This window comes from Gobio gobio (assembly GCF_949357685.1).
Source record: "Gobio gobio genome assembly, chromosome: 18".
NCBI classification, from domain to species: Eukaryota; Metazoa; Chordata; class Actinopteri; order Cypriniformes; family Gobionidae; genus Gobio; species Gobio gobio.
The window spans coordinates 22,144,224-22,160,562 of record NC_137111.1 but is presented as its reverse complement, the minus strand read 5'-3'; the positions used below and the strand labels follow the sequence as shown (position 1 = coordinate 22,160,562).

Here is a 16,339-nt window from a genome sequence, read left to right as displayed (position 1 = left end):
TTAAGCATGTCCTTAATCAGCAATTCCTCTGCGGAAAATGGCTGTAGAGGGACTAACGGATAGGATTTTGATTCACAGTGGGAGTGCTGTAATCATTTCATTGATCGATCCCTGTCTGTAATGTTACTGCCAGTGTTCAGTCGAACTGTCTTGAGATTCCAAAGGGCTCCACCGTCTCTTTCTGTGTATGTTAATTATAACGGCTCAGTGGTCACAAACTCAATGAAACTCGCTGATGAATGTGTGCCGCATACTTCAGCCTTGACTGTGACCCAGGATAAAGCAAATAACAACTCTAAACAACACTATCTATACTACACTATCTATAGGTTGGAGTCAGTATGATGTTGTTTTAAAGCCACAATATGTAATTTATCGCCGCTAGAGGTTGCTTATTCAAAACAAAGCCGTAGCTTGATGACGACTTGATTTCGCGAAGCTTTTATTACGCCGCAGACGACCGCTTCTTCCGCTCATGTTTATGTGGGTTAACGCAGCGCTGTTTTATCATATTAGATACATTAGAGTGTGTTGAAAGTTATGTTATAATGCTACTTTGTACGTTCGCTCGGCAGCTACTATGAGACACTTGTTGCACACTGCAGTAAGCTAGATCGATATTAGGCATGGTAAAACATGGTACTCGCGGTAAATCAAGAAAACAAGGTTTAAACAATAAGACTAACTGTGTTGAGCTATATAAAAATGATTCGTTTTCTGTCGATGAATGTATCAAACAGTTGTTCACCTGTCTAATAAAACACATAATATATTAAAGAGTCTTTGGTGTTTCCATGGTTTCTACAAAATAAAATCAGAAATCGAGGGTAACGCGGGTATGATGTCATTGGTGGGCAACGCACGGTCCGTGTCCTGGTTAAAATTGCCCATTTCTCTGGATTTAAACAGTCTTGGAAACATTTGGGATAATATAAGTCAACAAAATAGGTAACACTTTATTTTACAGTGTCATTGTTACATATGTTACATGTAGTTACTATAGTAATAACTATAAATTATGCATAATCACATGCAACTAATCCTAAACCAAACCAAACTCTAATCCTAACCCTATAGTAAGTACATGTAGTTATTTAATATTACTAGGTACTTAAATGTATAATTACAGTGTAACAAAGACACCTTCAAATAAAGTGTAACCACAAAATATATAACATTGTTCTAGTGTTTTTTTGGATATTTTAATCCAAAAATCATACATATTGTGCCTTTAAAGAAATTAATACTTTTATTCAGCAAGGATGCATTCAATTGATAAAAATTGACAGTAAATACCTTTACATTTCAAATAAATGATTTTCTTTTGAACTCTCTATTCATTAATGTTGAAATAAATCTCACAAAAATATTAAGAAGCACATTTTTCAAGAAATGTTCCTTGGGCACCAAATCATCATTAGAATGATTTAAATTCATCATTACCATCGCAGGAATAAAATATATTTTAAAATGTATTCAAATAGAAAACATTTGCATAACATTACAGTATGTGCATAATATTAATAAAGAGAAAGAGGATCATAAATGAGTTTCTGTTCTGAGCAGCCCATGACTCTCCTTGATTATTTAGATTTTTTTTTAGTTGATTTAATTTCTATTTAGTTGGAGAAATACTTAACCACCGCCTGATATTTCACCCCAGAAAAGTATAAATCCATAATAATTTGAGACATTTAGCTTTAGTTACAGTATTCAACTAAAGTCAAAATAAATGAGATCAAATCAAATCAGTGACATTCCTGTTCAAACGAATTTGAATTTCTCAGAGCACCACCAAGTTAGCCCAAAAACAGTAGGTCATTTACTCTTTACCAAGGTTGTGTGAGAAAAACACAGATGCGTTTTGACAGGATTAAAATCACAAAGTATGTCAGCAAAACACAAATATACCTAACCACCCCAGGGAAAACTAGTCTTGTCCGTCAGGGCTCAAGAGAGAGAGATGAGCAAAGTGTGTTAGGATCAAACTGAATTAACACTACTACATATTAAATTGGAGTCCTGAGGAAAAACACACAAACATACAGCACTGACACCATGTGTGTGTGTGTGTGTGTGTGTGTGTGTGTGTGTATATAGGGCAGAATATTAGGCATGATGGAGAAAACCACTTATCTTCTTTTAACCAAGTACAATCAAAGGTCAATATGGCCAATACTGATAATAATACTGATACTTCAAAGTAGGGATCGACGGATTTGGATTTTTTTAGTGCCGATGCCGATACCGATTTTTTTCATCAGCCTTAGCCGATGACCGATACGGGCTGCCGATATTTGGAGCTGATACTGCTTTTGCTCCCTCAATTTACAACATAAAAATGACACAATGATCATGATGATATCAATTTAAAATGTACAATTTAAAAAAGGAACATTTATTGAACTAAAAAAAACAATATTTAACAAATATTAAAAACAGGTGAGGTAGAACAAGAAAAAAAAGAGTTCAGTGGTGAAAATAAATTCTGAAAATAAATATAAAATAATTACACTATTGCACACAGTATCAATAAGCAAGCAGCATAATAAAGTGCACACTGACTGTACTATACTTCATTTTAAAACTATTTACAACCTAGTCATTTAATGGTTACACTCTAAAAAATGCTGGGTTAAAAATAACCCAAGTTGGGTTGAATATGGACTAACCCAGCAATTGGGTTGTTTTGACCCAGCAGTTGGGTTAAATGTTTGCTTAAAACAAACCAATTGCTGGGTTAAAACAACCCAATTGATGGGTTAGTCCATTTTCAACCCAACTTGGGTTATTTTTAACCCAGCATTTTTTAGAGTGTAGGTGCACTTAACTTAATCTCTTGTAGAGCAACACAAGCGGTAATTCAGAAAAAAATCTCCCAATGCTCCACGTGAAACTTTAGTCTTTCGACCTTTTATCATCGTGTCACTTCTCAATTGATTTCGATTAATATGCGCGAGGGAGGGAGAGCAAGACAGTTTGAAGACGGTGAGAGCTGCCTGTGGACGCCTGTCTGTAAATAAAGGCAGGGGAAAAAATATCGGTGAATGCAGCAGCCTTGTATCGGCCGATGCCGATACACATAAAAATCCGATATAGCCGATATATCGGTCTAACACTACTTCAAAGACTTTAATTTCAGTCTGTTCCTCACACAAAACTGAACAGCTCATGATCGGCATGAGCGTGTAAATGAAGACAGAACTTCACTTTTGGATAAAGTATTCCTTGAAATCCAAATTTATTTATGATTTACATCATATATTCATCCTCTTTGCTGTTCAATCCATTATTCAAGCAGCTCTCCTCATCTGCTCTCTCACTTTCTGTCACAAGGCATTTTTCCATTCACAGGAGTCACTAAGATGTTTCGAACTGATGTAGTGAATGTAGTAAAACAAGAGTGAAGTGAACTCAAATTCAAACAGACACAAGCAGTCCCTCCATATGATCCGAGATCCTTGACAGTACCATGTTTTGCATCTATTTCTCTCAACTGTGTCAGACGGCTTGGACCGTACCACAAAATTATGGTGGTCAGTTAAAATAAATTCTCGAATGCCTTATGACTGGGCTGTACAGCTTTTATGAATTGTGCTGACTTATTATTGTTTAGTATAAATAGGCAAAGTGTAGGCCGGAAACAAAATCAGTACATTAATGTGCATCATGAATATCTTTTTAAAGGAGTAGTTTACTTCAGAATTAAAATTTCCTGATAATTTACTCACCACCATGTCATCCAAGATGCATGTCTTTCTTTCTTCAGTCGAAAATAAATTAAAGGGTAACTTCAGTGATTTAGCATTAAGCTTTGTATCAGTAGAAACCTTGTAGTATATTTGAATTACGGTACTTTCCCCCCTCATATCCCCCTGAGACGAGAGAATTATGCATTTTATTTCTGAAAAAATCCTCCGATGATGCAAATATCATCATTTTGCGTCATCTGAGGATTTTTTGGCCAGAGGCTAAAGACTACAGCCTGTGGAAGGAGCTGTTCCACATGTTTTCAACCCGCCCACAGTGAAGAGATCTCACTCACAGAATGTAAATGCGCTCGGCTCGGCCTCAGGCATTCATAACGGAGCGTTGCGGAGCAAAGTGAGTGTTTCAACTTTTCAATGAATTCCTTTGAAAGTTTAGCTTTCCATATGCGATCAGAAAACACGCCAGACTGGACACGCGCTGAGAATAACACCCGCGCTTAACGTTACCTCAGCTCTGCTCAGCTCTTACTTCCCTCTCGTGCTCCTGCTGCGTTTGTCCTGTGACTTTCGTTCGGCTCACTCACACTTTATTGAAAATACACGTTAAGTTTTTAATTGTAGTGTTTATTCTCTAACTGAACGAAATTATTGCATTATTATGAAGATCAAAACGACGCTGGGGGTGGTGTAGGGAGTGGCCTCGTAGGGCAGTGAAGCAAGTGCATTCTGGGAGTTATTGTCTTTCATCCACATGAGACAAAAATACATTTTCTGTCTTTTCTCAGTCTAGAAGGCACCAAATTCAAAAATAATTTCTCATTTCTACAACATAAATGTCACAGTTTAAATACACATTCATCTTCCCAGCACTGAAGTGCCCTTAAGGTTTTTGAGGAAGCATTCCAGGATTTTTCTACAAATAGTGGCCTTCAATGGGCTTTCAATCTAACGGGCTGAAGGTCCAAATTCCAATTTCAATGCAGCTTCAAAGGGCTCAACCTTGCCTCGACGATCCCAGCCGAGGAAAAAGGGTCTTAACTAGCAAAACGATCTGTAATTTAAAAAAAAAAAAACTAAATAATATACTTTTTAACCACAAATGTTTGTCTTGCTCTGCGATGCACTCCATATTATGTAGTCACGTTGGAAAGGTCACGCGTGATATAGGCGAAAGTACAAGTGTTTATAAAGCAAACATGCAATGACTAAGTCAAACGTCCTTCACAAAAAAGGTAAAACAACAATGTTGGACGATTTTGAAGTTGGAGGAGAAAATGAGATGCTTGAAAAAAAGTACTTCCGCCTACGTCTCGCGTGATCTTTCCAACGTGATTACGTATACGCATTGCGCAAACATTTATGTTTAAAAAGTCTATAATTTTTTTTATATTCTTTAGAAAATGAACGATGGTTTCACTAGATAAGACCCTTATTCCGCGGCTGGGATTGTGTCAGGCCCTTTGAAGCTGCATTGAAACTAGAATTTGGACCAAGTTCAACCTGTTGTACCCCATTGAAGGCCACTATATGGGGAAAAACCTGGAATGTTTTCCTCAAAAACCTTAATATCTTTTCGACTGAAGAAAGAAAGACAGGAAATTTTAATTCCAAAGTGATCTACTTCTTTAACTTTACACAAGTACCAATAAGCCACACGCCTGCCCTCATGACAGGAGACTCTGCTTATTATGCTTCATAATGGCTCAACCTCTCCTGATATGTTTGCCTAAACATGTTTGTGTTCTACGAAGAAACCAAAACATATTCTCAAGGAGAAGCACCTATTATTTCATCATAAAGAATTGATAGTGTTTACTTTATCTAAATGATTCATTACACCGTGGTGCTCTGCAGATTTACACACAAAAAAAACTTTGAAAGCCCAAAGGGAGGCGTGAGACAGAAAAACAGGGCAGAGAAGAATCAGAGGAGAAGGCTAATGATACAGATCCTCTTTCTGCTGTTGCTTTCCTTTCATCCTTCAACCAAAGCTGACTGTACTACATGCACAATAATTAAAGCCAAGCTACTAACACACAAACTCCAGTGACTATAGTCACAGCAACTAACTCCACTGACTATAATTTTATAAATTATTTTATATTATTTATTGAAGAAATATATAGAGCACAGATAAACTGAAAAGAAATCAAGTCTCAAGATCCTCCGTATTTTCCTTATGTAAACAAAAATCGAACAAAAGTTATAGTTCTTCTGCAGGGATTATTGACTATATATAAACATATTTATACATAACTTACATTCCTATACATACACATGCCACCTAAGAATACTTGTACATACATGCAAACATATGCACCTATTCCAACATACAGAAAACTCTCCGTCTGCCTGATACGCACCACATAGGGAGAAATGCGAAACAAATTAAAATACAAAAAAACACCAAAAAGGCCAACAATGGAATGGATCTTAGATCCAACTCAAATTAAGTCAATGTCCCTTTCCTCCAGGTCTCCTCGTACACCTCCCCCTAAATACTTTATAAAGGATTCCTAAGTTTTAGCAAACTTTTGTCTCTTATTCCTTAAAAAGAGCCGTATATGTTCCAGATGAAGTGTATTTGTGAGTTCGTTAAGCCAAAGCTGGAAAGGAGGAGGAAATTTATTTTTCCAGAATGTTAAAATAAGCTTTTTGGCCATTAAAAGTCCATAGGAAAGAAATTGTTGATGTGACTTTGACAAACCGAGCTCATGTCTTGAAACACAATTAAAAACTCATCTGGTTCAATAGATTGATTAGTGATTTCAGAGATGACACTGAAATTCTTGCGCCAAAAGTCTCGAAGACTGGGACATAATCCATAACTGTGAAGCAGGGTCGCATCAGCAGTCCTACATTTGTCACATTTTGGAGAGATACCTGGACATATTCTGGATAATTTTGTTTTAGAGTAGTGTAGTCTATGCAAGATTTTGAACTGGATAAGGCAATGTCTGGAATTTAAAGAACATCTATTAATTTCTTCCAGGCTATCCGCCAATAAGTCATTTGAAATCTCTGACCCTGATTCTTCCTCCCATAAACTTTTTATTGAACATGTAGCAGGTATTTGGGAGGCCTGAATGGTATTATAAATGCAGGATATAATTTTCCCTTTACCAAAATAGTCCTTAAGGCAGGTGTTAAGACAAGAAGGACTAACTGTTGCAAACCTGTTTAAGTAGGATCGTAGGTTCTAAGAAGTTTGTATTTTTCCTGAAGTTTTTCAAAGGGGACAAAAGTATAATCTTGAAACACATCACTTACTGCGTGAATTCCTGCATCTCTCCATTGCTGAAAACCTTTATCTAGTATGAAAGGTATAAAATAGGGATTGTCAGCTATAGGAATTGATAGGTAATGCCTCCATTTAAATTGATAAGGTAATGCCTCCACCCTAAAATTTGTTCTAATTTGTATCCAAATACGAATAACACTACTAATGACAGGGCTGCTTCTGTAAATTTCTTTTTTACAGGTTGTTGGTGAAAGAAATCACAGCACCAAGATCATAGGGGGTACATTAATCTTGTTTTAGTCTGAGCCAGTCCAATTGTCCACTTTTATCATTTAATATTATTGATATAATTCTGAGGTTAGCCGCCCAGAAATAGAGGCGGAAGTCTGGAATGGCAAGACCCCCCACATTTCTAGGTTTGGAGAGATGTAGTAGTTTAATTCTATGGTTTTTATAATTCCAAATAAAGGGTAGCAGAGTTGATTCCAGTTGCTTAAAAAAGAAGTTGGAAAGAAATAAAGGAGTGTTTTGTAACAGATATAATAGTTGTGGGAGAAGAACCATCTTGACAGCATTTATTGTACCTATTAACAAAATAGGACAAGTCCTACAGAACTGAAAATTTATTTTCAATTTTTCTAAAAGTGGGGCATAGTTGGCTTCTTGTAAAGAGCTAAACTTCCTAGTTACAACAATTCTAGCTATTTTAAACCGAACTGGGTAAATTTGTAAAAGATCTTTGAGCCCAACTGGCATGAGTTCACTTTTTTTTAGATTAATTCTATAGCCTGAGAAGGAGCCATATTGTTTGATCACTTTTAAGATTACAGGAACACTAGAAGCGGGTTTAATCACATATTATAAGACGTCATCCGCATATAAAGACATTTTATTTATAGAGGTTTCAGTACGAAGCCCTTGAATTCTCTCATCAGAGCGGATGGCTTCCGCTAGAGGCTCAATGGCCAGGGGAAAAAGAAGGGGAGAAAGCGGGCAGCCTTGTCGGTTACCCCTAAATAAAGCAAAGCAAAAAGCAAATTCTATTTGTGAGTATACACACCCTAGGATTTTTATAAAGAATTATCCATATACTTTCCTACATGGAATTTCTGTAGCAGAGCGAAGAGGTAAGGCCCCTCTACCTGATCAAATGCCTTTTCGGCATCTAAGGACAAAATCACCAGGTCAGATTGATTAGTCTGGGAAGAGTATAAAATATTAAACAAGCGAGGAAGATTATTAAAAGAACTACGATCTGAAACAAAGCCGGTCTGGTCAGGTTTCACACATTTTCCCAAAAGTGTATTAAGTCTGATGGCTAATTAGCCTGACAAGCCAGACCCACATCAAGATGTTGGGTCTGGAAACTCACCATTGGCAGGGCTCAATCCGAGGGGCGGGATAAACGGTTGTCTTTCAAATTCCCTCTGCACGCAATTGGATAGCGCCATGACCGCCACAACCAACCAGAGCAAAGAAGAAGGTGAAGCCGAGCTAACGTTAGTTGATAGACTTTCGCCATATCCGGTAGGCAAAACTTCGAACATATCTTCTTTTCTTAAGAATGACTTCAGTGCCGTTCTTTGTTCTTTTCTCAAAGAAAAGCTCAACTCCAAGTCTCCCAGAGTCGCGGCCAAAGCCGATTCAAAAGACTGCTGTTCGTCAGCTTCTTTGTTTACGAGTAGCACGCAGAACCTCCGCAACTCCGCCGTGACGTGCCGTCATTATGTTAAGCCCGCCCACCGACTCTACACACGCTGTGATTGGCCTGAACAGAGTTTGGTTTTTCCAGCTCTCAGGTCTACCGAGAGTTGCTAGACTACACTCGCGGCAAAATACATTTTCTGCCGCTAGGATGCGTCTAGATTTCTAGGCTAATGGCTAATGTCTTATCTAAAACATTTTGGTCCACATTAATGAGAGAAATTGGCCTATACCCCCCAACCTCCTTTGGATCTTTGCCCTTTTTAGTTAGGACTGTGATTACCTCTTCATTAAATGACTGAGGCAGTCGTCCCACTTCCAGAGCCTGGGAGAACATTTTAAGCATATAGGGCCCCAATAGATTGTTAAATGTTTTGTATACCTCGCAAGGGATTCCGTCAGGGCTGGGGGATTTACCTCCTTTAAGTAACTTTATAGTGTTCTTTAATTCATCTAATGTTAAATCAGCTCCAAGGAATTCTCTATCCTCTTGGTCTAGCTTTGGTAGATTACAGCTGTTTAAAAAAGTCTTCATAATGGAGGAATCATCAATTGCATTACTGGTGTACAATGATTCATAAAATGGTTTAAAATTATTATTAATTTCGGTAGGAGATAATAAGTAAGTCCCGGATTCTCATTTGATCCGATGAATTGTGCGATCACTTTCCAGCTTTCATAGCTGTCTAGATAGTTTGTGTGGATTATCACCAAACTCGAAATATTTTTGTTTCATAAACATTAAAGATCTTGAAAACTTTTCAGATATATAATCGTATAGTATTGGTATCGAAGTTTTAATATTTTCTTATGCAGTTCTAAAGATGGTTTTGGAGCATTCTCATTATCTAATAATGTTTATTTTTTGCACCCTTAAAGGTGATAAAACAGCCCCGTAAATATACTTTAAAGGTATATTCTTTTTAATCTGAATTATAAATAATCAAACAAAATTGCATGTGAATTTAAAATATCTTTATACAATAATAAATACTTAACTCCTGGTGACTATATTTACAGCAAACTCATAAACTAAACTGTCTAAATTAAGCTACTAGCTCATAAACTACAGTCTCTAAACGTAGTCATTTAGTAACTTGCATTTCATCTAAAATTATGTTGACTCAAATTATATAAAGTCAGAAACTACAACAATTCAAATCATAGACAATTATTAATTAACTCAAATAAAGCTTTACACTCACAAAAACTGCATTATTACCAACCAACACAAGTGGTATAATAAATTAAAGCAGATAAAACTGGGCCAGAAAGAGAGTCCAGGTGATCTGAAATGAAAATACTTGAGAGAGAAAGAAAGAAAGAGAGAGAAGAGAGAATTGGTTCCTGGTGCATTCTGGTGCATCGTGCTGCAGCATCATGGGAATATAGCAAGCACCAGCCGAAAAGGAGATCCCCAACACACACACTCACACACACTCACTCACACACACACACACACACACACTCACACACACTCACTCACACACTCACTCACACACACAATGGGTTTGCATGTTTTATGGGGACTTTCCAATCCATAGACATAATGCTTTTTACACTGGACAAACTTTATATTCTATCACCAAACCCGAAACCTACCATCATAGAAAACCTTTTGCATTTTTCATAATAATAATTAAAAAAAAACATAATTTTGTATGATTTATAAGCTGTTTTTGTCATGTAGACCAGAAAACTGTCCCCACAAGGTAAAAAATGTCTGGTATTAGTATCCATTTGGTCTATTTTAATTTAGACATTTTGGTCCCCACAACCAGGGCTGGATTTATGCATAGGCATTCTAGGCACGTGCCTATGTTCGCACGTCTGCCCAATTACAATGAGGAGAAATATTATTATTATTAATATTATAAATCTTGTATCTCCATATTTTGTAATTCTTTTCATAAATAAAACTGTAGGCAAAACTTCATAACAAACACACTCGCGCTTACTACATATTCACACATAAATACTATGTACACACTCTCTCAAACTCACACTTACACACTGTGTGTAACACAATGATGAGTTTACACAGTAAAAAAAAGAAAGATGTATATAAAAAGATGGAGAGGTTTAGTAAGTTACATTTTTTCTCTAAATATCTTTCTTTCCTTGTCTCTCATTTTCTGTCTCTATCTCCAAAGGGTTAACGGTCAGTGAAAAGGGGTCATTATGACATAAAACTTCAGACACCTACTACAAAGGAGAGAGAGAGGGAGAGACAGATTGTATATATCTACCTTGTGCTGACCTTTATTATAGCAGAACAGAAGGAAGGATAGCTCCATATAAGCTAGTTAGTCAGTGCATTGGTTATGGTGCCTGTGATTTAAATCCTGCTGGTGGCAATGGCAGGTGCTTGGTTATGATAGATGCAGATGTCTTTACTCAACTTTCTCTCCGCAAGCAGTCCATTGACTCAACCGTCACTGAGGAATGGTGCCTGCTATTCGTGTACTAGGGGTGTCACGATACCCATCATATTTTATGGTAAGATACCAGCTGAAGTGTCACTCTCTAGATATGATACCGCTTACAGTGTTTGGATGCATTGTTCCTTACGCAAGTTTGCAATGACAAGCAATTTGTCTGTGCGTGTGTCCCCAGATTTTTCAGCTCAGTGGACTTTCAATTATTATTTTTTTGTATTTTTTAATAATTAAGGAGTAGGAAAAATGCTTTGGCAGATATTACACATTCATGCCTAAATTTGGTCAGTCGAATAGAGTTACAGATCATTTGCTTTAAACTGAAAAATCGTTCATTATCATTATTTCATTATGCTGATTTGGTGCTCAAGAAACATTTATCAGTATTATCAATGTTGATAAAAGTTGTTTTTCTTATTAATTTTGTAAAAACCATGAAAACGTTTTTTTCAGGTTTTTGATAAATAGAAAGTTCAAAACAACAATTTTTTAAAAACACACATACAAACAAACAAACACACACACACACACACACACACACACACACACACACAAATTTACTGATTTAAAAATTCACACTCAATTACTGAAATTAATTGAGTGTGTGTCATTTCCTTTCTTTAATGTTGTCTGTTGTGTGAATGTCTGTTGTGCATTACTGCAGCTTTGAGTCCAAGACAAATTAACTGAAAAGGACAATAAAGTATACTCTCTCTAACACACACGTCTGGTTCTCTATCTTTGTGGGGACTCTCCATAGACATAATGTGTTTATACTGTATAAAAATATATTCTCTCCCCTTACACTAACCCTACCCCTAACCATCACTCAAAACTTTCTGCATTTTTACATTTTCCTAAAAAAGAAATCTGTATGATTTATAAGCTTGTTTCCTAATGGAGACCTAAATTGAAGTCCCCATGAGTCAGTGTGCATTCAGGTTGAAGTCCCCACCAGGATAGAAAAACATGAACACACACACTCACACTCACACACATATTCTCTGTATACCAAACACAATTAAAAGAAGATGCCAAGCTTTGAGAAACACAACTGCATGTGTATGACAAGGAACGGAACTTTCTCTTAGTAAAAGAGAGATTTAAAACACTGTAATACTTTTAAACAGTCACTTCATGGGGATGAATGGAGTTTTTCCATTAACATTCTGGGTAATGCAAACAGCACACGGGTAGTTGACATGAAATATTATGGGAAGGTTGAAATGTCCTACAATATGACATGTTATACGCCATTTACACTATTTTATTCATCATGATGCATGTTTTATGATCTCATATTAATTCAGAGACTGCATGCGGTATTTGGAGTTTAAAAATTCATTGGGCTCACCATAAGACCACTTAAATTCGATTAAACCACATGATTAAAAATGGTGAAACATTTAGTGACCTAAGATACACACTCCCTTACATATAAAAATAGATTCTAACCAAAAATCTTGAAGTTAATTTAAAAGAGGGAAAAAAGTCCATGGGGCCTGTGTCAGCTTCTCACATACTCTTACATATAGACCGTGGGTGGGTTAGAGTGTCATGTGGAATATGCTGTGAATATTCTTACAGAACTATTAATACCCAGCAGCATATCTGGACCAGCACTCCACACGTCTCTGTGTGTGCTTGTGTGTGTGTGTGTGTTTCTATCTGGTCTGTGTGTTACTGTATTACTGGATCTCTTTCAAATCTCACATGAATGAACTGCATTAATTATACACCAACATTCCTGAGAGAAATCTCAGAAACCCTCCCTAAACCTCAATGGAGTGAGTGTGTGTGCTAAAACAGAGACAAAGTATGTATGAAAAAGTGATTCAATTGCATATCACTTATATTGGAAGTCACAAAAGATTTACAAAGCGGACAGGGCACATGTGCCCTTCTACTATAGCCATTATAATACAGAGCATGAGAAACTTAACATTCATAGGTCTCAAACCTAAAATCTCAACTCTCAACTCCTCAACTACAAGCATGCATCCTTACAGCGGCCCCAAATAATATTTGGGCACTTGCACCACACTTAGAAACATATGAATGTCCTAACCCTTCAAAACAAAATAGCAAACTATAGAGGCGTTTATTTAAAAGAAATATAATGCAAATACATCTTTCAAACAAAACCTTTCACAAAACTCAAAAATAAGGTAATCAGTTATCAAAATCAATACATTTTAAGTTAAGAAATTCTAAGTTTAAGGAAGCAAAACTTGCTGATTTTTAAGTTGTACTCGTATATTTAAATTACTCTTAACTTTATTTAATATTTTATTATATAACTATTAAATTTGTAAGCTAATTCATATATTTAACATAAAATATCATGTAATATCTACTTAAATAATTTTAGTAGTGGAAACTTGGCAAGCTTTAACTAGCGAATTCAATATATGCTAACATTCAAACTGGCAACACATTGCTTTAATATCATTAGCATAGCAATTGCTGAATGAGTACAGTAATATAATACATTTACCATATATCTGTTCTCAAACCAAGCTCATGCTTGTCACCATGATTGTCACCCTACAAAAAAAACATCATTACAGAAATTAGCTAAAAATAATGATTCTAAATTAGCATAGCAAAACGTTTAACATTATTAAATCTCTTACTTAACATTAATCTTGCACCAAATATATATTATAACACTGAATTTTAGCATTTACTCTCACTTTCGAATGCCATGGCAAAGCATGCTGGGAAATGGAAATCCCAGCCCAGTTTCAGTTAAGCTTTTTTTTTTTCAGTTAAACTAAAAGTTTTTCTAAATTAAAAGAAACAAGTTCAATTAAAAATTAAATCAATAAAAACGATTTAGATTACTTAAAATGCGTCGGCCCTAATCAATTCAATTAATTATTTTGAGCGTTAGGGTTTACAGTGTAGTACTCATAGGTTTTAAGTAATAAAACAATAGGTGTATTGTTTAAAATTAAGACTAAAAAGTATTTGAATGTATTCTGGTTGTCAAATTTTAAGTTAGTTAGCTGTAGAATCACTTGGTTTGACATTTTGCACTAACAGTTTGACATCTGGTGCAATGACATTTCAAAATGTATCCAAAAGTCTACAAAATACTATTTGGGGCCACTGTATATCTTTGAGCTTTATAATTCCCATGCTCTCTACCCTCTGGCCTTGAAAAAAAGGGAAAAAACATGAATTAAAATAAAGCATATTTACCAGGTCTCGTCGTTTTTGAACTCTAGCTCACCGTAGGCGTCCTCAAAGTCCTCTCCGCCGCCCTTAGCGAGTCCCTCCATTGTGCGGAAAGGAATGATGACAGTCCCTCTCGCTCCTGATGTCCGCAGCACTTTCACTTCCATGATGCCCACACTCTCACTCACGTGCATGGACTCGCTTTCAAAAGTGAAGATGCCTGCGTGGTCATCATCGAGGATGGTAACTGTGGCAACAGCAGGGAATCCTAACAAGGCCTTTGGGTACGGCAGGCTACTGGGCGTCAGCACCTCATCCTCGGTCTCCAGAACACGCACATTACTGAGCCGCACAAAGAAATGCTCGTCCTCCTCAAAGATGTCATCGTCGATGATGCCGACAGTGATTTCCTTGACAACTTCACCAGGTTTGAACACCACCGTGCCCTCCGTGAACTCATAGTCCGCACCGGCGTTTGCCGAGCCGTCCTCCGTTTTATAATCCACATAGATTGTATTAGCGATGTCGCCACCTTTACGCACCATCGTGAGCAGAACGGCCCCGCAGTTCTCCAGACACTGGTAAATGGCAGGTTCGAATGCAATACGGGACACAAACTCCTCAGGTTCTTCTACGTGAACTTCTTGAACACTAGTGCTGCGCTTGGCCTGCTCGGCCACATGCTTCTTGAGGATGTTCCCGGCACCAGTCATCATCCTCGTGGCCTGGATACGGTAAAACGCTCTGCTTTTCTGTTGGTGTGAGAGTGCATAGTAGTTGGCCATCTCCACTAGCTGGTCCAGCTCCTTCTCCGGGTGTTTCTGCTTCAGGTCCTTCAGGATACGGATCATATCTCTGCGAGACTCGTCCACCTCCTTGCCCTCAATCAAGCCCATCAAGTTACTAGCAGCTCCGCCATCGACAAAATGAGAATTCATCATCTTTCCATCCATTTCGATGCCCTTGGAGCGGTCACCCTCCGTCTCGATAATGACGCCTCTGTGCTTGTCCGTGCGATATTTCTTGTGCATGAACTTGTAGAAGAGCAGGCGGCGGTCGGCAACCCAAGCTAGTATGACACAGATGGGGAAGAACGCCAAGGTGAGAAGCCCTTCCCATACTTGGACTACGTTGGGCGAGAACACGGCCAGGATCATGTAGAGCCAGATGTAGGCAAACACGCTCCATGCTGCCGTCACGAAAAACACGCGCAGGTGTTTCACCCTCCGGACCTCCCCCTCTGGAATCACCGACACGCACAGGCCGATGATCACAAACATGTTGAAGGCGGCGCTGCCTACAATGGTTGCTGGGCCGAGTTCGCCAGCATGGAACTCATGTCCGCAAACCTCGATGACGGAAAGCATGATCTCAGGGGCGGAGGAGCCCAATGCCATGAGTGTGAGGTTGGACACGGTCTCGTTCCACACACGGATTGTCGTGGTTGTCGTCTCACCATTCGGACGCTTGATGATGATTTCCTTTTCCTGGGAGGTGATGACCTCAATGGCGGCCATGAAGCGATCTGCAATGATCGACACCCCCAGGAACATGTAGATCATTGCCACGAAGTACACAATGACCCTTGCGATCTTGTCACCCATGGAAGGGTCCTCGGGGTACCAGATGGGTAAGATGATGCCAGGTTGGCATCGCCCCGTCTCCTCGAAGCATGCGCTGTTGTTCAGGGGGGGCGGGCTTGGCGTGACTCGCGCCTCTGCGCAGAGGAAGGTTGTTGCCACGAAGACCACACCCAACCAGAGGTAGGCAGAAGTCTTTGTCCTTAAGCGATCCATGCACCCTCCTTCACCTCAAGGGTCTGTGATCTCTAGCTGTCCTTCGGGAATCCAGCACTGGGCTGTCTTTGGTTCCACACGCCACCTATAAGAGAAGAAAAGCACAAAGTGAATCGGAGAACAAGAAACCTGTACTTCACCCATCACAACACCTTCCTAATGGCAGAAGAAAGACACCTGACATCAGTGGTCGGGAGTATGAACTAAATGTAATGTAAGCAAACTCATCTGAGCATTCTGCAAATAAAGCCATTATTCTTTGCTAGA

The 16,339-nt window shown here is 38.1% G+C and overlaps 1 protein-coding gene across 3 annotated transcripts in view; it reads right to left on the bottom strand.

Annotated features, from left to right (window-relative positions):
- The window catches only part of slc8a3 (solute carrier family 8 member 3), a 71,697-nt gene that overhangs the window by 40,175 nt on the left and 15,183 nt on the right, over positions 1-16,339 (bottom strand). For all 3 annotated transcript variants that reach the window (XM_079842482.1, XM_079842480.1, XM_079842481.1), the window contains exon 2: positions 14,301-16,157. In XM_079842482.1, the coding sequence (XP_079698608.1) occupies positions 14,301-16,072 (1,772 nt within the window). In that variant the 5' untranslated portion in view covers positions 16,073-16,157. The remainder of the gene's footprint in view (positions 1-14,300; positions 16,158-16,339) is intronic.